Source organism: Euprymna scolopes, chromosome 3, assembly GCF_053919585.1.
Source record: "Euprymna scolopes isolate OS-2025 chromosome 3, ASM5391958v1, whole genome shotgun sequence".
NCBI classification, from domain to species: Eukaryota; Metazoa; Mollusca; class Cephalopoda; order Sepiida; family Sepiolidae; genus Euprymna; species Euprymna scolopes.
The window spans coordinates 65,024,285-65,051,491 of record NC_136484.1 but is presented as its reverse complement, the minus strand read 5'-3'; the positions used below and the strand labels follow the sequence as shown (position 1 = coordinate 65,051,491).

General features: G+C 29.3%; 1 protein-coding gene across 5 annotated transcripts in view; it reads right to left on the bottom strand.

Annotated features, from left to right (window-relative positions):
* The window catches only part of LOC145255809 (uncharacterized), a 551,788-nt gene that overhangs the window by 227,002 nt on the left and 297,579 nt on the right, over positions 1–27,207 (bottom strand). Inside the window, exon 1 of one of the 5 annotated variants that reach the window (XM_080114564.1) lies at positions 25,116–25,283. The exons of 1 other annotated variant lie outside the window; for it this stretch is intronic. Coding sequence is in view for 2 of the 4 variants with exons in the window: in XM_080114529.1 (XP_079970655.1) it covers positions 9,947–9,978 (32 nt within the window). In the remaining 2 variants the exon portion in view is untranslated. Of the gene's footprint in view, positions 1–9,946; positions 10,284–25,115; positions 25,284–27,207 lie in introns of those variants that run through there. 3 more of the 5 variants (XM_080114574.1, XM_080114529.1, XM_080114520.1) reach the window with 3 other exon arrangements.

Sequence of the window (27,207 nt, the reverse complement as noted above, 5' to 3'; positions counted from 1 at the left end):
AAAATACACTTTTTTTCTCATGAAGCTATTTTTTTTTTCTTAATTTCGTTTCAACAATTGTCAAAAGAAAAAAAAGAAACCACAGTGTAACTAGATTCATTTTATTTTCCACCAAACCGACGAGTAACAAAATTCCACTCCTTCACCGTAGAGGTCCCGGGATGCTGGAAAACTTATAAACCTCTTATAGTTTTATCTCTTCAGACCGCTTGAATTGAATTCCCTTCTCTGCTTTCTATTTCTCCAACCGTACCAACATGCAGGAATTTAAATGTAATTTGAACAAACATCTCCGCACTTATCATAGTAGCATCTTACGTTTCAGTGGCAAAATGCCTTATTTTCAGTAAATAAACACACACATACACACATCGAATCTCGCTAGATTCAGCCACTCTGATGAGTTGTGGACGACGAAACACGTGTCAGTGGATAATTATATTTAAAAAAATTATATATATATATATATATATACATATATATATGTTTATACATATATATATTTATACATATATTTATACATATATATATTTATTTATACATTATATATATACACATTATATATATACATATATATACATATATTTATATATACATATATATACATATATTTATATATACATATATATACATATATATATACATATATATATACATATATATACATACATATATATACACACATATATATATACATATATATACACACATATATATACATATATATACACACATATATATATACATATATATACATATATATATATATATATATATACACACACACACACTTCAGAATAACGTAATGCAATAAATCTATGTATGTAAACCCAGTGATTAGCGGTCTTACCAAGTATTATTGGTTGTAATGTTTTGTAAAGACAATCCCAGCTAAAAAAAAGATTGCTCAATGTCCTAGTTAGAGGAAATAAACCAGAAAACCTATAGGTCAAGGAATTATACTTATTGAAATGTATTCTTTGTCTTGCATATAATAAAAATTGTTGATTTGAAATTTAACCATTTCAAATCATAAAATTTAAATTACTAAATTATATATACACACACACGTATATATATATATATGCTGCATAAAATAAAGGCTAGGGTGGGTGGGGTGGTTGGTGGTCGAGCAATATAAGGTGATAGAGCATGCCAATGATTTCTAGAAGCTTGATAAAAGATGGGTCAATGGGTAAGTTGATTGCAAGTTACGCCTAAGTAGAGCAACTAAAATGGATTTTTATTTCGGAGGAACTTTTTTGCCCCCCCCCCGCTTCTTTTTCTTTCTCAAAGAACAGATGTTGGCTCTACTCTATCGTTACTTCTATGGTAGGTGCTCGATTGAGCTTCAATCTATGATTCCCCACACCTGTAAAACCTTCACAGAACAAAAAAAATAATTGTTTAACTACAACAACCGTCAGAAATTGCCCTCACTCTTTAGCTGTGCCTTACACTAAACCAAAATTCTTTAAACAGAGCTTCTTACCTGGGACTGTCCATCTGTGAAACACAATACCGTGGAACTGCTTCTCAGCTAACTATATACCATGGTCATTTTCAAGTTTAATATAAATAAATTCTTGTAAGAATCTGCTACAAAAGTTCCACCACTACTAATCGTCACGGTTTTGTTTCACCATCTACCTAACTGATTTAGACTTATCCTCGAGCGGCTTCCGGACTTTGATAAACGGTGATCCTCAAGTAGGAAAAAAATCTAACTCGATACCAAATCTGAGGAATATTTTATTACGTATTTTTTTGTGATTGAAATATATATGAAAAAAATCTAGGGAAAGAAACCTCGATGCTCTGCTTAATTATAATAAATAAAAAATATTTCATCAGATGAATCACAAAATGCCGCTGTAAGTCATTAGTGTTACCAGTGTTCTTTTATTTGTCCAGTTCATTTTTAGAATGTTTTATACTAGTGAAATGTTTTATACTAGTGAAAGTTGTTGGGGAGGGGGAAGGGTCAAGTTTTTTTGTTTTTTTTTTTACAAAAATTAGAAAAAAAGATTAAATTTTGTAGCAGATTTAGTTTTTAAGTTTTGTCTTCTTCCAAATAAGAAATTTGAAATTTTTTTTTAATGAATAAGCAAAACTCATCAAAATTCACAGAAAAGCAAGGAACTCATGACATATTGAAAAAAAAAAACAAAAAAAAAAAACATCCCCCCCTCACAATATTCTTTCTTCAGTAAATCATTAAATAATTCAAACAGTAAAAAAATTCATATGTTTATATTTTCAATCCTAATAAAAAAACATGGAGGGATAGAAACATTTCTTTTTTTTTTGGACTCAGATATAAAGTATCTATTTTTACTTTGATGCCTTACCATCTTCCTTGCTCTTTATTGGTCCCCCGACTAAAGGAGTGTGGACCTGTAAATTCACCCTTGTCCGTTCGTCTGTCCGCACTTTTCTCAATAACTATGCTTTGGATTTTTTTGAAATTTTGCACAAACATTAAACATATGAGTAAGAAAGTAACAGAACGGATTTTCTGGGAAAACTCTGGTTGCCTTTCGGATTAAAATGGCAAAAATTGACACTTTTATGCTGATAAAAAAAAAAAAATTGATAACTTGGATTTTTATAAAACTTTCTGAAAAGTTATAACTGATTTCTTTATAATTTTGTTTTTCTATACTTCGCGATAACTCTTGGGTGTGCTCCAGGGGCTCTTTTAAGGCTAAGAAAACACTCTATTTTCGGGACTATTTTACCATATTTGTCCAAAATTTTCTGTGTATGTCTATTTAGCAGTTTTGCATGGTGCTGAACTCAAATTTAAATACGTTAAGGCCTTGGGGACTTTTGGAGCTAAATGTGAGCAAATGATTGACTGGGTCATTTTTTTTTTTTTCTTTTTTGCATGGTGCAGAACTCAAATTTACATATGTTAATGCATAAAACTGCACCGTTTGTTCATTTTCATCAGGATTTGACGTCCCCTTGGGACGTTTAGGGCTAAATGGGGAGGGGGCAAATGCTGAACTTAGTCATTTTTATGCCTTGTTCACTGTGCACTCACGGGGAACCATGCATGCTTCACTTGTTTTAATATTAATTCCATCTTCTACAACATTTGCGCATAATGAACAAATCCATTCTTATTTTTTCTCATATTTAATAAAAGTTAAAAGAAATGAATATGCTATTTTCAAGGCTAATAAGTGCAATGTTGAATTGGAATAAAACTAAATAACAATGACTCAAAATAATTCAGCTCAAATACTAGAATCTGGTATTTAAGTTAAATAAGCAACGATTAAATACCTTCACATTATGTAGATTCTAGGTTAGATGTTATATTCATTTTAAAGTATTTAAGGAATTGGAACTCAACGACAGAAGAATCTTTTTAAAGTTTAATGTTTTTGTTTGCATAGTTTCAAATGAAAATATTTTAGCAAATGTTGTGATATCATCCTGAATATTTTTCTATTTTTTTTTCTTCGAAGTCTTTGATTGATGAAGTTATCACGAAACTTTAGTGGGAACAACACATTTTAAAGTAACGTAAATGCCTTTGTTTTAGTAAAATGTTGGATTCATTTGAAAGATAATAACTTCAAGCTGATTTGCAACAGAAAAAAAAATTGTATCATTTAAATAATCAAGAAATATTAGTTTTGTTAGTTTAATATCAAAATTTTTTTTTTAATTATTTAAATTATCAACAAAAATATTTATTTCTTTATTTTTATAAGCAAAAGAAAATATTCATTTAAATAATTAAGAAATATTAGTTTTGTTAGTTTAATATCAAAAAGTTTTTTTAATTATTTAAATTATCAACAAAAATATTTTTTTTATTTTCATAAGCAAAAGAAAATATTCATTTAAATAATCAAGAAATATTAGTTTTGTTAGTTTAATATCAAAAAGTTTTTTTAAATTATGTAAATTATCAACAAAAATTTTTTTTTATTTTTATAAAAGAAAATATTCATTACAATAATCAAGAAACATTAGTTTTGTTAGTTTAATATCAAAAAGGTTTTTTTAATTATTTAAATTATCAGCAAAAATATTTTTTTTATTTTTATAAGCAAAAGAAAATATTCGTTTAAACAAGAAACATTAATTTTGTTAGTTTAATATAAAATTTTTTTTTTTAATTATTTAAATTATCAACAAAAATATTTTTTCTTATTTTTATAAGCAAAAGAAAATATTCATTTGAATAATCAAGAAATCAATAATCATTAATAATAATAAAAATGATGAATTTTTATTTAATTAATCAAGAAAATATTTTTTCTTATTTTATTAATCCAAAAGTTTTAAGCATTTAAATAAGATTTTTTTTTATCATTTTAATATTCAAAAATGAATAAATCTTAATCATTTTAAATAATACATAAAATCAATGTTGTTAAAAAAAATGAAAATTAATAATTGAATAAGCAAAATCAAATAAATTTTAAGCAAATAAACAAATTTTACATAATAGAAATAACTAAATTTTAATAAAAAAATTTTTTTTAGCATTTTCTCGTTATATAAACCAGGAGTGAATAGTGACATTCAACTCATTCATATTGTCCTTCATGGAAACTTATTATAAAACTAAAAAGAAGTTTGAAGAGCCACTTGCCAGACTGTTTTGAAATGTGTGCTCACTCTAACAAATCATTATCATTTAAAAGATTACAGGTTTTCATAACTTGTCAGTAATTAAATAAAGTCAATCTGTCCTAGAAGTTGGTTTTAAAATCATAGAAAGAAACGTGTTGATTTCTGTTTGAGTAAATCTAGCTAGAATGCTTACCACGCACGTAATACATAGAATAAAGTCGAAAAATCTTAAAACTGCAGTTTTCGAAACAGTTTCAAAATCGAAAACAATTTTGGGAGATTAAGTATTATTGTGAATAAAACTACAAAATAAATAAATAAATAAATAAATAAAAACGATGAGGAAAACTATTGTAAACATTTCAACAGCTAAACATTATTTGTTGCATCTTTTATTTATTTATTTATTTTTGTAATTCTGCTGACAAAAACAAAGGCTTCATAAGGAGAATCGGTTTTTGAAATGTTTGTATATCACTGCTGCTTGTCACCTCAGCAAGAAGTTTCTAACAGTCACTTAACGGAACGAACATTCTTCAATTAAATTTTAACATACTCTGACTTTTATTTACGCGCGCCATCAAAAGAAAAAAAAAAGAAATGGTAAACTTGGAAACGCAACATGTTTTCTTATTTGTGTTCTTACTCGACTACTGTTGGACGCAGTTGCAACAGTTGTGTTTTTTGTTTAGTTTAAAATTACACGCGTAGCATGAACAGCTTTTGAAAAGTGTAATTCTTTTACAAGAAATCCTGTAAAAGAGTCCATATTTTAATTAAATAATGTGAGCATGGCAACCCCACTCCTAAAATGTTAATATTTTTACGTTTAAATTTTAAAATAATTCTGTACAATAAGATTATGTATGCTAGCCTAAACTCTAATTCCAGAACAGTTCGACCAATTCTTATAACAATTGAAATAAGGATCCTATAAATTCGGCTGAGTAACATAAAGTCCCTTCATATATATATATATATATATATATATATATATATATATATATATATATTACCGTTTTATCTGCTTAGTTACATATGTTCCGGTTACTCAGTAACTTTAGACTTTACGGAAATGGTTATTATGATTAGAAAAATGATATTAGAGGAAGCATTATATATATATATATATATATATATATATATATATATATATATATATATATAGTAAGTAAGTTATAACATGTATATGGCGAACTAACTAGCTCTAGCTACGTATTGAACACTTTTGAAGTAAATACTTAAAGTTTACGCATAAATCTATACTTTCGTATATTAATTTTATGTGAGTAAATTAAGTAGCTTATATATATATATATATATATATATATATATATATATATATATATATATATATATATAATGGTTCTATAGTTTGGTTTCTTAGCTATGGATCCACTGAAACACCCTGTGTTTATTAAAGTGTGCTCAATGGCTGACAGAGCATTATATAGTATATTTATTATACAAACATTATTGGTTACATATGTGCGCACATGTTTCAGACAAATCTCATTTTTTCAGACAAATCTTCTTTTTTCGGTCTGATGAGGTGGATCTCCCAAAATTGAGATTACATTGAAATATGCATGCACATATGTAACTAATAATGTTTGCATAATAAGCAGACAATATATATGAGAGAGAGGAGAGAGAGTCTTGTAAGTATTTCAACCTTTAAAATTATACAGAGAAAAAACTTTTAGTTCCAAGTCCTTCCTTGGAAAGCTCCTTTGTTTGTAAGTTATTCTATAATACAAACACTGCATTAGTTTGCTCTCTAGAATTTATGCTATGCTACTCTTAATATTATTGCAGCAATCATCAGTTGCTTACTATGAAAAACTGTTATACACATTTTATATACATACATACATACATACATACATATATATTTCTTATTTTGCCTTTTCCCATTTCTTTTTTATTCTGTTTTATTCCTTTTAACAAACAATCTCTTCTTGACATCTTCAATCCCCTGTCTTTCCTTATCTCTCTTTTTATTTTAATTTAATTTATATACTTTTTCCTTTACCCCTATCCTTTTTCTATCCCTCTCTCTTTCTCTCCTCTCCGTCTCCCCTCTCTATCCACTACACCAACTCCTTTTGATTTTTAATACCCATACGTAATCAAAAAATCTTTCCTTCTAATTTATTTTAGCCTAAATCGTCTGATGATATGGATTGGATATTTTGTAATCCCGTCTATTGAAACAACTTGTAATGATTTAAGTAAAAGGTTGAAATAATAAAAACATGTTTAGCTCTATTAACTTATCGAGCACTCTTTTTTGTATCAAATATACCCCTCTCTCTCTCTCTCTCTCTCTCTCTATATATATATATATATATATATATATATATATATATATATATATATATATATATATATATATATTGAAACAACTTGTAATGATTCATGTAAATACACCCGAGGTTGAAATAATACAACATATCTAGTTCTACTAACGTATCGAGCAATCTTTCTTTCCAGTTTTTTTTTTACTAAATATATCTATCTATCTATATATATATATATATATATATATATATATATATATATATATATATATATATATACCCTCAGTCAAACGTGACAGAAAAGTAGTGTCGCCAGTTGTGTAAACAGCAAGAAGTACTTTTTTGTCTGATGTCGTTTTGTTAGTTTTATGTCATTTGAGGAATTCTTTCATGCAACAACTGATACATGTAGTAACAGATTTGGACACAAGTTGCTGTATTACACATATTTTGCAAAGAAAGAATTTTCGTGTATTTGTTATTTTTAAGAAACGTCGGTTAAAGATGATATGGAATTACGTGGAGGAATTCGAGAAACTGATAAAAACACGAGCAAAAAAGTCACTTGTTGAATGGTGTGCGTGCATTCACACACTCACACACGCGCAAAACTACTTGCTTTTCTTACTTTAAATTTTTAAGAAAGTTTATCAGACGGCGCTCATAGTATCAAAGAGTAGTATCTGTTTGCTTGTGCTTGTAAGAAAGAATAAACATACAGTCAATTAAGAGTAGGATATACAGACGTACTATAATAAAAGCCCATCCTCTTATTCCCTGCACTTTTGATGGCTTTATGCCTAATCTAAAAAAAACAAAACAAAAAAAACAAATAAAAAAAATAAATTCCAATTGCCAATAATATAAATGCACTGTACACAATCAAAGAGAAGTCCTTCTCGACTGAGGCAATTACAGTTTTTTGGTCTCTAATCCGAAATGTCAATTTTGAGGAGTTTTATATCCCTCAGACTAATGACTGACCTCGTGTCTAACACTGACCTTGTGACGAGACAAAGTAAATAAAAATTGCAGATGGTTTATTTATGTAAATAGTCACTGATCCAAAAGTAGTTGCACTATGTCAGAGTGTATATGTATATACCTGTCACTTTACCTGGTGATTTCCTTTGGGAATGAAGCCAAAAATTTTCCATGCACCTCATATACTATATTTTTATACTTATACATATGTATTATTTTTAAAATATAATTGTCCACTGACACGTGTCTCGTCGTCTACAACTCATCAGAATGGCTGAATCTAGCGAGATTCGAAATCGGTACCCCAAAGAAAGAAGCGTAACCCTCCACCACTAGGGTTACCACTAGGGTGGAGGGTTACGACTGCTTGAATGTATCGCGTTTTATGTAAATGTTATTTGTTTTTTTGTTTTTGTTTTTTTGCTATACTTTTGGAATGAAAAAACAAAACACACACACACATATATATATATATATATATATATACTTATTGTATGCGCAGATGAAACGTTGATTCCTCTGTGTAGCTAAATTTTGATAAATATATGTCACTACTAAGCTCTACTCACCTACTGAGCACCTTTAAAGTAAACACTGCAAAGCTATAAACAATATTTATCAACCTATACTATTATACAATGAAACTTATACATGAAACTATATATACATTGAATTGCCTACGCAAATGAACTCGCGTTTCTATACTAGCACACGCTGTCTTGGCTGTCTACAAACTATTCTAAACTACTAAACTAAATATGCGTAGTTCCTATACAGCTCTATACAGGTGAACTAGCATAAAAATGCGAATGAATTTGTGTAAACTGTTTTAATGTTTATATAGATTTAATTATTTATAAAGTTCTACTATATTGAGCAACTTTGAAAAATGTTTGAACCTCATATATATATATATATATATATATATATATATATATATATATATATATATATATATGTGAATGGATCCACAGACGCTTGTGTTTACTTATATACCTAGTTTATTATTATAAATAATAAAATAAGTAGATAAGAAATACAACAAGTGTTGGTGGTTACACTCCTTTAAATTTACACTTTTCTCTCCGTTGTAATCAATGTGCCCCTTATATATATATATATATATATATATATATATATATATATATATATATATATATATATATATATATATTTGTTCACTGTTTTGGGGAAAGAATTCCATGAAAGTGCTCGATTACAAAGAAAAAAATTCAGTATAAGAGCTTAATATTTATTTATTTAAATCTGTATAGAAGGTTAGAAAAGCATTGGTCCCGTCGGTTTCAAGCCTAACATAAGGGGGGCACCAGTTAATGGTAAATAATGTTAGGCCCTCCTCATTTATCATTAAGTGGTCCCCTTATCTTAGGCTTGAAACCGACGGTACCAATGTTTTTCTGACCTTCTGCACATTTTTAAATAAATGAATACACACACACATACACATATATATATATATATATGTATATGCATATATATATATATATATATATATATATATATATATATATATATATATATATATAAGCTTTGAATGGACCAACTAAAGTAGAAATTAATAACAGGAAATATTTGGTATTTTAACGTTTTGATTACAACACATTTAGAGTATTATACAAAAAACGGTCAGAGAACGAGCGAGGGATAGTTTATGGTGCGTTTAGATATCATTAAAAAAACGAAGAATTTTCTATTTTTTTTTTTTAATCTCATGAGGAACTACAGGAACCAAAGAAGAGGATCTGTGCGAAATTATAAATGTATAATAATAAATTGTCTAATTAAGTTACGGACACGTTTCAATTAAAAAGGTACATATTTTATGAAAATAAACAAACAAACGTGACAATTCCATCGATTTCGAAACGAAAACAAAAAGATAAAAGAAAGAAAGAAAGAAAGAACAACTGAATGATACGAGAATTTTTTTTTTTTCTTTCAAAATGTGGAATTAAAAGATGGCCAAAATAATGGTAAGTCGCTGTAGAATAAAAGAAAGGAAACGAAAAGATGAAGAAGAGGAATAAGGGGGAACTCACTTCAGAAGAGGGAAACCGTTCTCTACAATCATGGTGCCCAAACTGCGGCGGTAAACCGATACACCGTGTTGACGACGATACGAGAGCCTTTCTTCTTTCCCTCTCACTAAAACTAGTGAATGTTTAAGCTCTTAATGTATTTTCTGGTTTCGTGTGCACTTTTATTATTACTGCAAATAATCATAAAGAATCATCCATTTTTCTCTCTTTCTTTGTCCCCTTTTCTTTTGACAGACAAGGCGTCCCTATAACACACGCTCACCCCCCCTTTTTTTTTGGTTCCTTTTCTTTTAGCTTACCCCCCCCCTTTTTATCTTTTTTACTCAATATAAGAATTGGAAGTAGGAGGAAATGGATAAAGAAAAAAAGTATATAAAAGAAGGCGGAGGAGGGGTGCGTACAGGAGAAAGCGAGGTCAGGGTGGAGATGGTGGTTAAAAAAAAAAGAAAATGATGGTTGTGGTAGACGACGACGACGATGATGATGATGATGAGGAAGAAAGAGACAGGTACTCTTTTGATTTTCACCCCCCCATTATCCCATCCTTCTCTCTCTTTCTCTTTCACATTATTCCTCCTCCCACTCTTCCATGCATCCCTCCTCCCACTTAGCATATTCCATATAGTATCTACTGCTACTACTTCTTTAACACACAAAAAGCAGCATCCAGTTTTCTCTTTGTAGATAAAGCAGAGAGTCAAGTCCAAGAAATGGCGAAGAGAAAGAAAAGGCAAACTGAAATAGTATTTTCTTTCTTTCCTTCTTTCTTTTTTTTTATACAACTGAAGAAATACACAACATACGACATAAATCCCTCAACAGCAATGTGTTTTTTTGTTTTTTTATTAAATAAAGGAATACCTTAGATTATTGCAACAGAAAAACGGGATTTTCTTTTTTAGTAAAATTCATCGAACGACTCATCGTGAAGTTTTGTGTGTACATTGAGGGCGCACACACGTTGCGACATCGTATTATTATTATTATTATTATTATTATTATTATTATTATTATTATTATTATTATTATTATTATTATTATTATAAAACTTTCGGCAATTCCTCGAAATGTAACGGCCACTGTAGCCATCTGTGTCATCTGCCAAAACACGTCTGCAAGTTGAGAGAGGCTTTATGTAAACATTCAAAGCCGATCCTGTCATGTTATTTAAAAAAAGAAATCCACCCCTTCCTCTCTCAATAATCAACAGATGATGAATTCTATAGACACGCTCCGGGAGGAAAAAGAAGTTGAAGAATTTTAGGGATTTTGTTTAGATTTTCTTTGGGAATGAGAATTAAGTAATTATCTAACAGGCACTGACTGCACTGTTATTGAGTAAATCAGACGGTTATGAAGTATGTACACACATACGTATGTACTGACCACGACACACACACACACACACACATATATATTATATAATTTTTTTATTTTTATCTATATACATAGGTTGGAATTTTCTACGTATGTGAACATTATATATACTTATATACGTGTATCTCTCTCTCTCTCTCTCTCTCTCTCTCTCTCTCTCTCTCACACACACACACACACACACACACACACACACACACACTGAAGTGGACCGAAGAATTGGCCAAAATTGTTGTCCTTTTAGAAAAAAAAATTGCCTTTTTTTTCAAAAGACATTATATATTCCTACACGTCAACAAGTAAGAAATAGAGCAAAGACATTTATATATTTTCCTATTGATTGTTTTATACATGCATGACATCACAGAAAATGCCTGTGGATGGATAACACATGCGCTTTCTCTCTCTCTCTCTCTCTCTCTCTCTCTCTCTCTCTAATTTATTTATACAAACATTGATGGCTACATATGTGCATACATGTTTCTGTAATCACTCTAATGGCTATATATATATATATATATATATATATATATAATGGCTATATATATATATATATATCAGTATGCATGTGATTTACAACTTATTTCCTCGAGCCTTTGCCTTCAGAATTTCTTCCCTGTTTTCTCGACTATCCAACATATACAAATCTAAATATAATGTGGACAAATATCTTCTTGTTTAGCTCCTTACCCAGATTATAAATCTGACCCTTATCACAGTAACTCCTTACCCTTCAGTTACAATATGCCTTGTTTGAGAGAAAAAACAAAATAATACTAGGATTCATATCCGAACATACATACATATATAACCTATATACGTATACATACACTATACACCTCTCTCTCTCTCTCTCTCTCTCTCTCTCTCTGAATATTATATAAAGACCATATTTATTTTTAACTTCATGCTTTAAAAAAGTTTAAAACATCGGTTAGTTAGCCCTTTTAGTCCCCCCTTTTTTTTTAATTCATCATGTTTAAGAATAAATAGACCTTCATCTGTCCATAATAGAATTTTGTATATATATATATATATATATATATATATATATATATATATATATAAATATATACAAATGTCAGAGGTTTGTTAGGAAAACCTGGTATGAGGATACTTTTCCCTAGAAGTGAACCCTAACTAAATATTCAAAATCAAAGTATTCGGCGGTCAAATAAAATCTTGGTCTGGATAACCCATACTGGCTATTACGAGGAATGGTACATTATTTCCGAGTGGTGTTACCTCAAGCAACAGCTCAAACGCGGATACTCCAGCTGACTAGATAAATTCTTGTCCTGGAATTTAATAATACCAAGAAACAACAAGAAAGATATACTATAACATGTTTTAATGGTCAATTGGGAAGAGGAAAATTATGTTCTTAAATCCTTTACATCTCAAACGTTGAGTTAGTAAAAAATTTAATGCAACACTAGAATATTTGTGTTGGTCACATAAAGATCAAGTGTTAGTCCTAAGTAAGGGGGGGGGCTTTGATTTCTGAGAACTTCGACTGAAGTAAAATAAAACAAAATTTTCACACAACTATAATACCGTTATAAACGTACAGTGTTTTGACTGATAACATTGTTGCTTTTTATTTGAACATTATTTTATTAAAATCTGTACACACTGCGTGTCTATTTGATACCCTCACACTTTTCCCCAAAAGCCCCAACATCTCTACATCAAAAATGGAAATAAAATAAAATGAAAATTGCTTGAGAGTCATCATGCATACGTAATTTATCACCTCCGTTCAATCTTGAGAGACAATGGATACCCTCTCTAAGTGTAGCTACACGTGAAATTGTGAAGCAAGACTTGCGCAATCTACAGCAACACATCTCCTGATTCGACACCGCTTGGTTTCAGTGGCAAGCAAAAGTCCAGGACGACTAGAGCGGAGAGCACATACAGCACCTCTTATTCCTAAATGGTCACCCATTTAGTATTGACCAGGCTAAAGGTCGCTTAACTTCGGTAATCTGACAGAAACTGGTGCGTCAATGTGATTATGCCACATCCATAGATAGATATTTTTTTAAATTCTAAATTTGTTTTTATTTTTATTTCTACAGAAAAGATGAAACTATTTCTTATTTCCCAATACTAAATTGTTTATATTTTATCGTTTAATATGACAATCTAAAAGAAATAACGACAAAAAGAATAATTATACTCCATAGGAAGAGCGCAACAGGTACTGGAAGCTTGGGTAGGCCAATTGCCTCCCATATTTCAGGAAAAGTCGATGATCGTCATCAGTAAGAAATCAATGGTAAACGGCTTTTGCGATGACACAATGTGATTTGAAACAGTTATCCAAATATTCGGAACGTAAAGATTTAATCATTAGTAGGAAAACGCTTGGTGAGTAAGTACTAACAATAATAATCATGTGAAAAACAATGGTAACTGACTATTGTGATAATGCAAAGTGATTTTCAATGCTGATTGAAAGTGGAGAGTATTGGAAATCCGGGAAGACTTGCTATCACTCAGTCTCCAAAAGAACACCAATTGTTTTCGCCAGTGAGTTATCACTGTCAATGATTGGCGTGAGAACGAAATATTAAGAAATAATAACACTCAAACATTTCATTTGTGAAATGATGAATTATCCTTTTTGCTAAAACTTAAACTTGCCCGAAATAAACAAACACACACAAAGCCGAAATCGTTTAACAATGATTTATCAGTAATTATGAAAATATAAGTTTTAATTAATATGAATATTATGAAAAATCTGAATTGGAATCCTAAAAATGTCTAGCAAATTTTGTCATTGAATGCTTATTCTTTGCATTTGTCAAGTCTTGCTGCAGGAAAGTATAAAAGAAATTCGAATCAACAAATTGAAGAAGAGAAAAAGAACAAGTTTGAAATTAAAACCATTTTCGATTTTTTTTTTTTTTTTTATCCAAACAGAAATATTATTCAATATTAAAGTTAGGATTTCACAAAATATAATCAAATGCTCTTCAATATATTACGGATTGATGTGACATGAGATTGAAGTGGGGTGCATATATATATATATATATATATATATATATATATATATACTTCCCATAATATATATCCTATATAAACTCCCCATGAGTGGAGAACTGATTGATGGAGGACATCATTTTTGTATCTACTTAGTCTTAAAGCAACACTTTTTCTCAAATATAATTAAGTACTTTTGGTTATCAGTATAAAAAAATGAAAATAAACAAATCGCTTTATTTAAATATCTTATAATTTCTCCCAAAATCACAAACAGTTACTTTGTTCAGTCGTTAAAAACCAGATTCCAAACACTAGAGCTGCAGTTTCAAATCTCACTATGTCTAGACACAGTGATGACGTGTATAGACGACGAGCACGTGCCTGTGAATAACTAATATATATATATATATATATATATATATATATATATATATATATATATATATATATATATATAAATTCTTTATCTTTTGGTGGGATGAGCATTATGGCAAGAGAAATGGATAGTTACTATTAGCAATATTGTATATATTTTCATTAAAAAAAATAAGACGAAGAGAGCATGCGTTGGTAATTGACAGTGTTTATGTAAGATCTTCTTCACTTTCCCATGGATTGTGTTGATGTTGTAGTACGCAGAGGCTCGAACTATCATAAAAACCATTGAAGTTTTAAGTTCAGTCTGGAGCACGTGTCTGTGCTTGCCACATTGATGGACTGTGATATAGAGAAACTTTGTGACTAACGCACACACATACATGTGTGTATATATATTCAGAGTCAGTTGTTTTTATGAGTATATATACATAAAGAGTCTGTAATATTATTCCATCTATGAAATAAGCTCAATTTAATAAGTCACGTTAATATAATCTATAATTTCAATTTGCTATTAAATACATTTCAATTTCAATTCTTCGCTTTGTAATATACAAATTGTTACGTGATGATAACAATTTGGAAATATCATAACTTGTTTGCAAAACACTTTATGTTTTGCACATTTTTTATAATTAATTTAGGCTTATAGTCGATTAGAAAAATCTATTTCATTAGTTATTAAGGTTGTTTAGTTTTATGAATACCATTGCATTTTTGAAAGTAATGCTTATATATATATATATATATATATATATATATATATATATATATATATGAGCATTACTTAAATTAAATATATAAGCGCATGTGTTATCCATCCACAGGCATTTTCTGTGATGTCATGCATGTATAAAACAATCAATAGGAAAATATATAAATGTCTTTGCTCTATTTCTTACTTGTACTCTGCTCTAATCACAGGATTAACTTCTAATATATATATTAGTTTCATTGGATTGTATATATATATAAGTTTGTATATATATATATATTAAAACTAAAATGTACTCTGCTCTATGACCACTCTTCAAGTGTACGCTTCAAATTGGAAAAGGAAAAGTTGTTAAAAAAAAGAAAGTGTTAACAATGTTTTTTAAAAAAGTTATAATTCATACGGTTAAAGTAAAATATATTTTGTGTAGTAAGAAATTAAAATGTTAAATTGCTTTATTTTATACAAATCTATGAAAGACAAAAAAAAGTAAAACGAAAGAAGTTTTGTGTAGATTTTTAATAAAAAAAAATAGAAGTCAGCTAAATACATTCAAACGAGAATCATTAAAATATTCAAAATTATATGGGGTTTTTTTCCATTACAAATGTAAATTTTATTTATTTTACTCATTAAGGCCAAGAGCCACTTAAGTATAAGCATTTATGAGATTGAAATGATTATGAGCCGAAAGATGAGGCACACTATGGGAGTACAAACATAAATCAATAGTATCAACTAATTATTACTTGTTGGACGAGATGACCCAGTTTTAATCAGCAGGTAATGTTTTCGCCAGTCCAGTGAAGAAACTAGTGCGGAGAAGCTCGGTCCATAAATAAATAAATTTACTGATTAAAATAAGTGAGATCCAAATAAAACATGAAATTGATGAAGTTAAACTAAAAAGAATCCATGTTTTATAAAAAAATAAAGACCAAGTAATAAAGAGATGTTTTTTGTTTTGTTGTTGTGATTTTAATAAAGGAATTTCTAGAACGTTCATGTCTTATTGCAAAAACTAATTATGCAAGCATTAGCTGAATATCTTTTAAATGTTACATATATTTGTATTCAACTAGACTTTGTTGGGAACAAGTGTTAGACATATTTACAGAATGTTAAATCTTGATTGAATATTTGAAAGACATGGAGCCCATGAAATTAAACTGACCCCCCCCCCAAAAAAATGATATTTCTGGTAATTATGGTGGAAAGTCTTTAATATCTATTAAAAGTGAGTTATCTTAACTCTTATTAATGGAGAAATGTTTTCCTTTGAATTTAATGCGACTATCTGTACTATTCTATGAAGGAAATTAAATTAAAACTTGTTTTTTTTATGACTAAAACTGACTGCAGCGTATATATATATATATTAGTGCAAAAAATGTCGTTTATGTATATATATAATTGAACGTCAAAAAACGATATTATTTTTGCAACAACCTTATATATATATACATATATATATATAATTATTTATTATAATAAGTATAAAATACCTACAGATACTAGTGTTTCACGCTTTCGGGAATCATCAGTACAGAGTGACACGATTACTGCCGGTTGGCTGATTCGAACCCGGCAATGAAGTCATCTTTGACTCCATTTAGGTATGTTTTATACATGCTTATGTATAGGATTAACTTCTAAATAAACTAATGAATCATTATGAATTAAAAAAAAAAGAGAACAGCTGCTAGACGTAACAGTTGATAATTTGAGTTTAATTTATAATAGTTTTATAAAAAGTTTAATTTATAATAGTTTTATAAAAAGTTTAATTTATAATAGTTTTATAAAAAGTTTAATTTATAATAGTTTAATAAAAAGTTTAATTTATAATAGTTTTATAAAAAGTTTAATTTATAATAGTTTCATAAAAAGTTTAATTTATAATAGTTTTATAAAAAGGGCAGTAAAGAGGAGAATTTTTAATAGTAGATAATAACCATTTCTCAAAATGTCTGTTTCTTTGGTGTGTTTCAAAGTAGACATAATATCAGCAAAACCTCCCATTTGAAAATGCAAATATTTCAGATTTACATTAAATTTGATACATAATCATTAGGCACCAATTAAGCAAGATTCCATGAATTTTCATTTCTTCTTAAGAAGCCTTTCATTTTAGATATTTTATAAATAAAAAATTATGTAATACATTTGTAAAAGAATTATGCAATAAATTTTGATAAACATTGAAATAAGATTTGCCATTTATTAAATCTTTTTATGATCTCTTCATATGAGAACATAGAATGGTAGAAATTTCATTTTACCAGTCCTGGGGCGAGTACTTTAGTTGCAGAAGTACAATAAAGTCATATCAGATTGTTAACTAGTTTCCATACTGAGCAGATCTCTTCTTAAGGCCTAACAGCATATATATATATATATATATATATATATATATATATATATATATATATATAAAAATAATGAGCTTAGGTATTTGGACAGTGGCAAAACACTTTTTGCCCGCATAACAGCTGTCATACAATGCAATGTTTAGAAGCTCCGACTGTTGTTTAGGCGGTTAGATTTCGATCCTGACTTGAGGTAGGTGCTTGGTTAGCCGCACTGATGAGCTGTGAAACAGCGAAACAGTACTGTATGTCGATGACTATATATATATATATATATATATATATATATATATATATATATATATATAAATTTATATATATATATATAAGTTTGTATATATATATATAAGTTTGTATATATATATATATAAGTTTGTATATATATATATATATGTTTGTATATATATATATATCAGTTTGCTTGTATATATATATATAAGTTTGTCTATATATATATATATATATATATATATATTAGTTTGTATGTATATATATATATATAGGTTTGTATATATATATGTTTGTATATATATATATATATATGTTTGTATATATATATATGTTTGTATATATATATATATATAAGTTTGTATATATATATAAGTTTGTATATATATATATATAAGTTTGTATATATATATTAGTTTGTATGTATATATATATGTTTGTATATATATATATGTATATGTTTGTATATATATATATGTATATATATGTAAATTTATATATATATATATGTAAATTTATATATATATAAATTTGTATATATATATATATATATATATATATATATATGCAAATTTGTATATATATATATTTGTATATGTATATATAAATTTGTATATATATATATGCATAAATTTATATATATATATATGGGAGGTATTACAGAAAATATGCTTTTTCAATCATTTTTTTTCAATCAATATTTTATTTATGAAGCTGGATGTGTGTTAAATTGAACGAATGAGCATATACAAATAGATGACAGAACAGCTATGCTCCAAATTCCAAGATGTTATTCATTTTACCATTCATTACAACATATCAAAAGTTCCACTTTTACAGCACCTGTTTCGTAGTGCAGAAACAATCATACAATTGTTATATCAATTTTGAAGTTTTTCCGCACTTACTCATCCGAAAAATGACTTTCTAAATTTAAAAGAAAAAGAATCTCTCTCTCTCTCTCTCTCTCTCTCTCTCTCTCTCTCTCTCTCTCTCTCTCTCTCTCTCTCTCTCTCTCTTTCTCTCTCTCTCTCTATTTGATATTTTGATGTAAAAAATTATGAACATTTAATTTAGAATATCTTGGTTGAGTATAGAATGGGTTTTACACATCTATTTCTACGAAGTCACATATGTTAGATTTACAAGGCAATTTAACTTGAACGTTTCGACTTATTCGATCACAGGTTAGTTTTCCATTAATTAACTACAAAAGAAAGAAAACGAATCTTTTCAATGAATTAAAACCGCTCCAGGAAATGAGAAATATATTTAAATTTTATCTGCTATTATCTGCTGAAGTGTCCACAGCTGCTTTGGTATATGGCTTTAAGATAAAACAAGTTGAAACAGGACTCTTTCTGCCAGTTTTTTTAAAACAAACTTTACTTTTAACTATTGCTATCTATCTATCTAGATAGAGAGATAGATAGATAGATAGATAAAATTTCACATGCCCACATATGCACTGACGAACTTTAAAACAAATTTTCTAATGAAAATCAATAAGGACAATCCGCCTTACTTACTACAAAAATGCTAGTTTATTTTGGTGTCTTGAACTTCTCCCCACCCCCTCTTTTTGTGCTGATGAGGAGATTATATTCGAAAGAAAAAGTCGTTTCCGAAAGGATCGTACACTCAATTCGATTTTGTTTGTTTTTCCTTTTGAAACTTAAAAATTGAAATTTACAATGATCACTCTTTACACTCAATATATATATATATATATATATATATATATATATATATATATATAAAGGATCAACCTTAATATTGTAATATTTAACAGTTAATCTACAGAAAAGCATGTTATTTTTTGTTTAATACCTACCAAGTAAAGCTTTAAAATAAATATTCTTTCAAGCAATTATTGACAAAAATTATTTTTTATTGCCTCGTGCATAAGCAAAAACTATGAATATTCTCATATGTTTTGAGATGCTGTGAAGGGGGTCATTTTATTCATCATGGATGAATATTCTCGTTTCAAACGTATACTGCTTAACTTATTCACTGATAAACTAAACGCCATCGAGGATAAGGATCAATGAAATCATAGATTTTCAGTTGAATGATGACGGATATCATAAGAGGATTGAGTAAAATGAATGGGGTGATTAAAACAATCCAATTGACTATTGTACATCCATTAGCCCTTATCCTCGAGTGACCTCCGGGCCTAGATAAGTGGTGACTCCTATGGTTAAAAAAATACTCGATTATTTATGAGGACAGTTGTAAGTATTTATTGACATTGGATTTGAAGATGACCGTGTAGTAGCTCTCAGGGAAGAAACCCCGTGGTAACATGTTCTATAGATGGGAAGTCATTAAAAAAAACAACCTCTGTTCAATAAAATTCTGTTTGATGTTAGTCATATAAAGAAAGAAAAGACATTGTTTCATATATATATATATATATATATATATATATATATATATATATATATATATATATATATATATATATATATATGAAACAATATTACAGGTAGAATTATGACCAAGAAAGATGATCCCTCTGCCGCAAAGAAACGGGGCTCCTCGAACCAATCTACTTCCCCATTCCCGTGTTCGGTATTGTCAGCAGGTCATCATAAGGGATCGATTACGTAATTACTATTAAGTGTATTCCCCCTTTCTTTCAACAAGTCCAAACTGCAGGAGGATGATAATAATAGTCTGGGGGTTGAGTAGAACGTAATCTTCTTAATCTTGAGCTGGGGAGAAACTTGGACACACAGGAATTGCAGTAGAATAGTTCGGTGCTTGTTTAGAATGACACTTAGCTAAAAAGAAAAAATAATAAATAAAATACAAAATAATCTTTATGACGTACGTATTCGTCACGGAACGAAGATGTCATATTCTAAAAATCACGTTAATTGCTCCAAAAGTTTTCTTTTTTAATGTAGAAAATTATTTTTTGTAACGATTTTTAACGATTTTAAAAGTGAACTCTATTCAGTACAAAACTGGTTTTGAACTCGATAGATTGAATTGACTTACCTCCACCTTATTTATAAACAATGGCTGCTAAAAATCGTCAAATTTGATTTTCAAAGATGCAATACAATTTTTTAAAATTTTCATTTGATAATGTTATTGTCTCGAACTTTAAATAAACTTTCTTGTCCTTCGGTATAGAATCAAACTGTAGTATCTGTTCTATTCAAAATGGTACAATAATATTGTGAGGTCAGTGTTCGTGCTCTCCACTGAAGTAAAATGTATCACAAACTCCTACACGGGAGTTGAAAATACCTCCTTAAAAGTAAACATATTCTGAAACTAAGTTAACCAGATAACTTTGATAAATATATTTCTGTTTGATCAACAGATCACGCGAATTATATGTTAAAAAATAATTTAAAAAATAGAAATAATCGAAAGTACTTATGTGATTTAAATGGCAGTTCTTTGCTCGATCGATTTTATTGTCAAATAGATTTTTTTATTATTATTATTATACACACCCTTTTATTGAATTATCTTTTCAGGAATGTAAATATTTTCTTAAGTTGAGAGAAAAGATGGCAGAAAGGGGAGAGGAGTAGGTTCAACAAAAAAACGGAAGTTAAAAAATAAATTAAGAAACGAACCTAAAAGTTTTTTTTTTTTTTTTTCATAAATATCTCAGATTCCAAAACTCATTTAAAAATAAACCATATCAGAAATAAAAAAGAAAGAAGTTATTTTTTTTTTAATGGAATACGTTTTCTTTTTTTTACTTGGAAAGAATTCTTCGTTTTTATTTATATCGAAAACAATTACGTTTATTATATAAACTTATGAAAGTTTTGTTTGTTTTACAATTTATCAAGGCCCAAGGGCAACTGGAGGACAACCGTAAATGAGTTTGTGTCAGGTGGAAGGTGAGACTAACATTTTGAGCATAAATTGATTACTTAATGGGATGACTGAATAAAAATTTAACACTGAAATTGAAAACAGCCATGCTGTAGTCTGCTGGGAAGCAGCTCCGTGGTATTATGTTTTTACATGTATTGATCTAAAAAGAAAATTATTGGTGTCAGTTGTATTATGACTAGGGCTATGACAACATAATATTCTTTTCAATCTTTTGACGCTCAAGTATGTATCCGACACAGTTAGACACACTTAATCAACCAAGAACCACATCAGTCTATATAAAAACATATAAGATATTAACGAATATGTACTCAAGAGTCAAAACAATGAAAAGAATATGCTGTTGTCACAGCCCTAATTGTTACTTATCTTACTGTATTTTAGTATATGATTTGCATTCTAGCTAGGAGCAAATAGCTTCTAGAGTAAATGTGGTATTGTGGTGACTGTAATGATTCTAGCTAAGTATAAAATAGACAAGAGTGATTAACAACCCCATTTTCCACTATACATTTAATGGCCTTGTGTTTAAATTGTTCAATAATACAGAACGTAGTATCTGTTGTTATACTATACTTCATTTTTTCTGCTCTCGTTCAGTGAAGGATAAATCCTTCCAGACTGAAACAATTGTTTTACTTTTGTCAGAGTGTCTTTATTATGGAGTTTGAATTTTTCCTAAATTAATAACATACCTCATATCTAATTCAGCCTTTGTTGGGAGGTGGGGGGAAGTAAATAAGGTCACATGTCAACATGTAAACAAAGATTAGTTGAATATATCAGACTCAAAATGCATTCTGCTCGAATTAATCGATATTAAAAGTAAAGATTTCTCTTACAAAGCACAAACTGGGCAATCCTGTGGTGCAGATGCGTATTTGTAAAAGACAGAAAATATTTCTATGGAAATAAAATAAAATCAAAGCATTATCTATGAGCATTAAATCTTATTCTATAAACTATAGAGATTTAAAGTTTATCAGCCATTAAATTATTTTATTAAAACTTTTTAATTATTAAATTTTAAAAAGAAAAAAAACTATAAAACTTTGCATGCTTTATAGTAAAAATTAATGGATTTATTTTTTTAAAAAGTTCAACAATGAAAAACAATTATAATAAAAAAAAATCGCAAGAATGTTGACTTTTATCTGCATTAACAGGAATTAAATAAAAGATTAACAATAAAAATTCAATGTTAGTAAATATTCTTGAACTTTTTCTTAAAATATTTTATAAACTGTCAAAGAGAACAGCCAATAAAAAGCAAGGTACCAAAATGGATGCTTCTTATTTTGCAGTTCTATATCAAAAATAAAGAAAAAACAAATATCAAAATATCTCTTTTATTTTTGTAAAATTGTATACTTTTTTAAATTTATCGGAGAAAAATGTTTAATGAAAAAGAATTCAAGAAATTAATTAATTTACTCAAGAGAATACTATTTGATTGTACACAAAAAAAAAACTTTATTTGAAAAGAAAAAATGTCTGAAAGAAAAATCGTTATTCGCAGATAAATAATAATTAATGTCATCGATAGTTTACGTATCCATCAAATATATTGATTTTTTTATTATTATTTTTCTGAACGGTAATGAAAAAAACATCTCAAATATCTACGTAGAAAGTCAGAATTTCCCGTGTGTGTGTGTGTGTGTGTGTGTGTGGCATACGTATTCAAATTAATTATTAATGGGATACATTTAAATTTGATATTTTTGCGAGTACTTTTAGAGGGGGGGTGAAGGGTATCATTAAATGAAAACTATTAATCAATATAATTTAAGATGTAATCTCTTTCTCTCTTCTTCTACCAAAGAAAAAAAAATTACAGGAAGGAAGTATTTTGCGCCAAATAAAGTTTTGAACTTTTGAAAAATAGAAAGTTCTTTATCAACAATGGAGATCCTTGGATAAAAATGGGACAAGTGTAAACCCAAACTTATATAGATTTAAAAAAAAAAAAAAAACTTATTTTAGAAAATGGTCGAGTTGAAATTGAACTTAGCAATAACACCATTAGTACTGTAACGTAACGCAGTAACAAAACAAAAGCAGTATTTTTAAATACTGGTTAGATAAACCAAAATCTTAATAAAACAATGGTTAAATAAAGCGTCGTCTTCGATACATCTCTTTTTTTATTAATAACATCTTTTGCTTTCTTCCTGACAGATATCGTCAAAATGATCGCTTGCCACTGACGATGAACTTCAGACTTTTTGACTAAGAACAATGCAAAGTATTTGTTGTGAAACTACACTTCATTTTATTTGTCCTCAATCAATGAAGGAGAAATCCTTCTAGACTGAGGTGTTGCTTATTTTTCTCTCAATCCATGCCCCGCTTTTTTTATTTTTTTTAAAGTAAGCTGGATTTTCCCTACATTACAAACAGACTTTGTGCATAACTTTGCCCTCGTATGAAGATAAATAAATAGAAAATTCAACCCTGTTGTGTGTATATTCATTGTTTTATCGATTACATACCCAATCAGTAATGTTTTTAAAAAAAAAAAAAAAAAACATTTTTTAGTCTTTAAAATATCATTTCCAATTTATTTCCGAAAATCTTTGACTAAAACATTTTTTTTAACTACTAACGTCAAGAACAATTATTTTACTTTTTATGCCCGAAAACAATTTTTTATATCAATTTTTTAAAGCTTTTTGAAATAGACAGCATTGTCTCTTTCTTTCTCTCTCTCTCAGACACAGACACACACTTTTATATAAATATTATGCATTAGTGTCCGTTGAGGATACCCAGGTTTCATCTATCTAGTCAATCTATCCGATGAAACCCGAGTATCCCAATAGTCACTGTAAATAAAATATCAGTTTTTATAAAACCTACGATCGAAAACTTTCGTCTTTTTGTACTAACTTGTGTTATATATATATATATATATATATATATATATATATATATATATATATATATATATATAAAGCCAAAAAACTTCTTTTTTTTAATTCTCTTCATAATTCCACATCTACCTAAAAAGGTAACAATGTCGTAATTCAATTCTTTCATATTGAAATGCAACTTTTCACGTAAATATTCCAACTTTCAACGATCGAAAACAAAAAGTCTAAAAGAAAAGCGGACAAAACAAAACATCACCGTAGGAAAAAAAAAAACTAAAAAAACAAAAAACAAAAATCGGGGGTGACCATTATGACCATTATCTATCGCAAATATACAGAAAGGTACATACCAATATATTTTTTTTCTTCTCCCCAAAAGGTGAACGTTATAATACTGAAGTGGTACCTTCCGAAGAATATGGCATGTCAGTAAGCGTAAAAATGCGTGTATGTCTCGTTCTCTCTTCCCCTCTTTCTTTCTCTCTCTCTCGCTCTCTCTTCCTCTCTCACTGTTTGTGTCTTATTCTAAAGAAGAAAAAAAAATGGTAACAACATTAATGGTACTACACGTCTTGGAGGCGGCGATGGTAAGAGTATAAAAGAGAAGCGCCGATTCTTAAGGGTTCGGACGGGACGTTGGAATAACAATGACAACGCTGGGATTTAATAGGGGATGAATTGTTCCAATAAAGGGAAAGCCTTTTTGAACATGCTTTTTTCTTTTTTTTTTTTTTTTTTGCTTGGTGCTGCTCGTGAGACGATGGAAGGGTGCGGGTGTGGGTGGGGCGGGAGTGGGGGGGGGGCTGGGGGTGAGGGAGGGTAGAGAACAAAGATAAATAAATAAAATATGAAATAAAATAAACGGAAACAAAATTGAAAAAAAAAAAAAAAAAAAAATAGAAAAGGCAAGAAGAGAAAAAGAAAAGGCAAAGCGGTGGGAGGTGGGGGGTGGGTGGAGTGGGTTGATGCTTCCAGCTACAAGTGACAGACAGAGAATTCTGAGACAACCAAACCTCTTTCAACCTCAGCTCCCCCTCCCCCCTTCCCACCAACACCTAACAATGATTATTCTTATAAAGACGGCAGGCAAATAACTAGGCTTGGGGCGAAGAAAATAGAGAAATAAGAACACACATACATGCAGAGAGAGAGAGAGAGAGAGAGAGAGAGAGAGAGAATATCTACACATTGAAGGAGATCCGATAACGTAATTATACTTCTTGGGTATATTTTATCGCAGTGGTGATGCGACTGATACGTGTGTGTGTGTGTGTGTGTGTGTGTGTATATATATATATATATACTAGGGAGTACCTGCTTATCAAGGTTCAGGAGCCACTCAAGGATAAGGGTTACTGTGCGTTATTTAGACTGTCAAACAACGACGTTATGATCAATAATAATGAAACTTGGGTTGGGTTTAATTATTATATAAGAAAACAGCTTAACAAGAACTAATTTACATCAGATTTGAAAAAGACAATGTTATAATTAGCCAAGAAGCAGCCTCGTGGTATTGTGTCCCAGTTGTCCTATGGACGGATAGATCTAGGAAAAAGGCATTAGTGATGGAATTTTCGTTTTGTTTTCAGTACTGCTAGAGAATAAGGGAAATTATTGATATTATGTGTGTGTGTGTGTGTGTGTGTGTGTGTGTCCGTTCAGTCTCTAGGCAAAATGAATATCCCCTGTAGGAGTGGCTACGAGGGGAGATTATGGTTAAACAAGGGTTGCGCAATCCTAAACAGTACGTCACCTGAATGAACCTGTTTTGGTATAGTAGCAAGAAGTTCACAACAACTAGAAATGAACGTTGGGAATAACAGAGAAAGACTGGTGTTATTTGGAAATTTTCCTTCTTCTTGAGTAGTTGCTTAACCAAGCCTTAAGAGTCTAGTCTATCCTACTATTTACTTGGGAGGGGGGGTATAGACATCACCAAGACTATTGCTGAAAGCGATGCAATAATCCCAACTGCATTCGAACCTAGAACACCGAGCTCACACACAGCCCGCTCTTGCAGTAACCTACCATCTACTATGGTTATATAGATTGGTTTCCCAGATGTGAATCCCCTGAAACCACTGTGTTTATTAAAATGTGCTTAATAGAGGACAGAACAAGTAATTGCGCTTGGTTATAATAAAAACATAGTAGACATCCGTTCTCTTGTGAATTCAAAAGTAAAGATTCACATTGAGTTAGTGAACCCTTATAGGCACGGGAGAGTCGTCAAATGACGTATGAAATGATCGTTATTTCAAAATTAAAAATGCTAGAGGGAGTACTAGCTGCGTGTGTGCATGCGAAAAATAGATTGTTCCGAGTCAAGTGACCACGTATAAAAAATACAAGATTATCTAACGTCTGTTGTCAATACCTACGTTCGTATATACGTCACGCAGATTGTACAAATAAGTTAATTAAAAAAGCAAACAACAG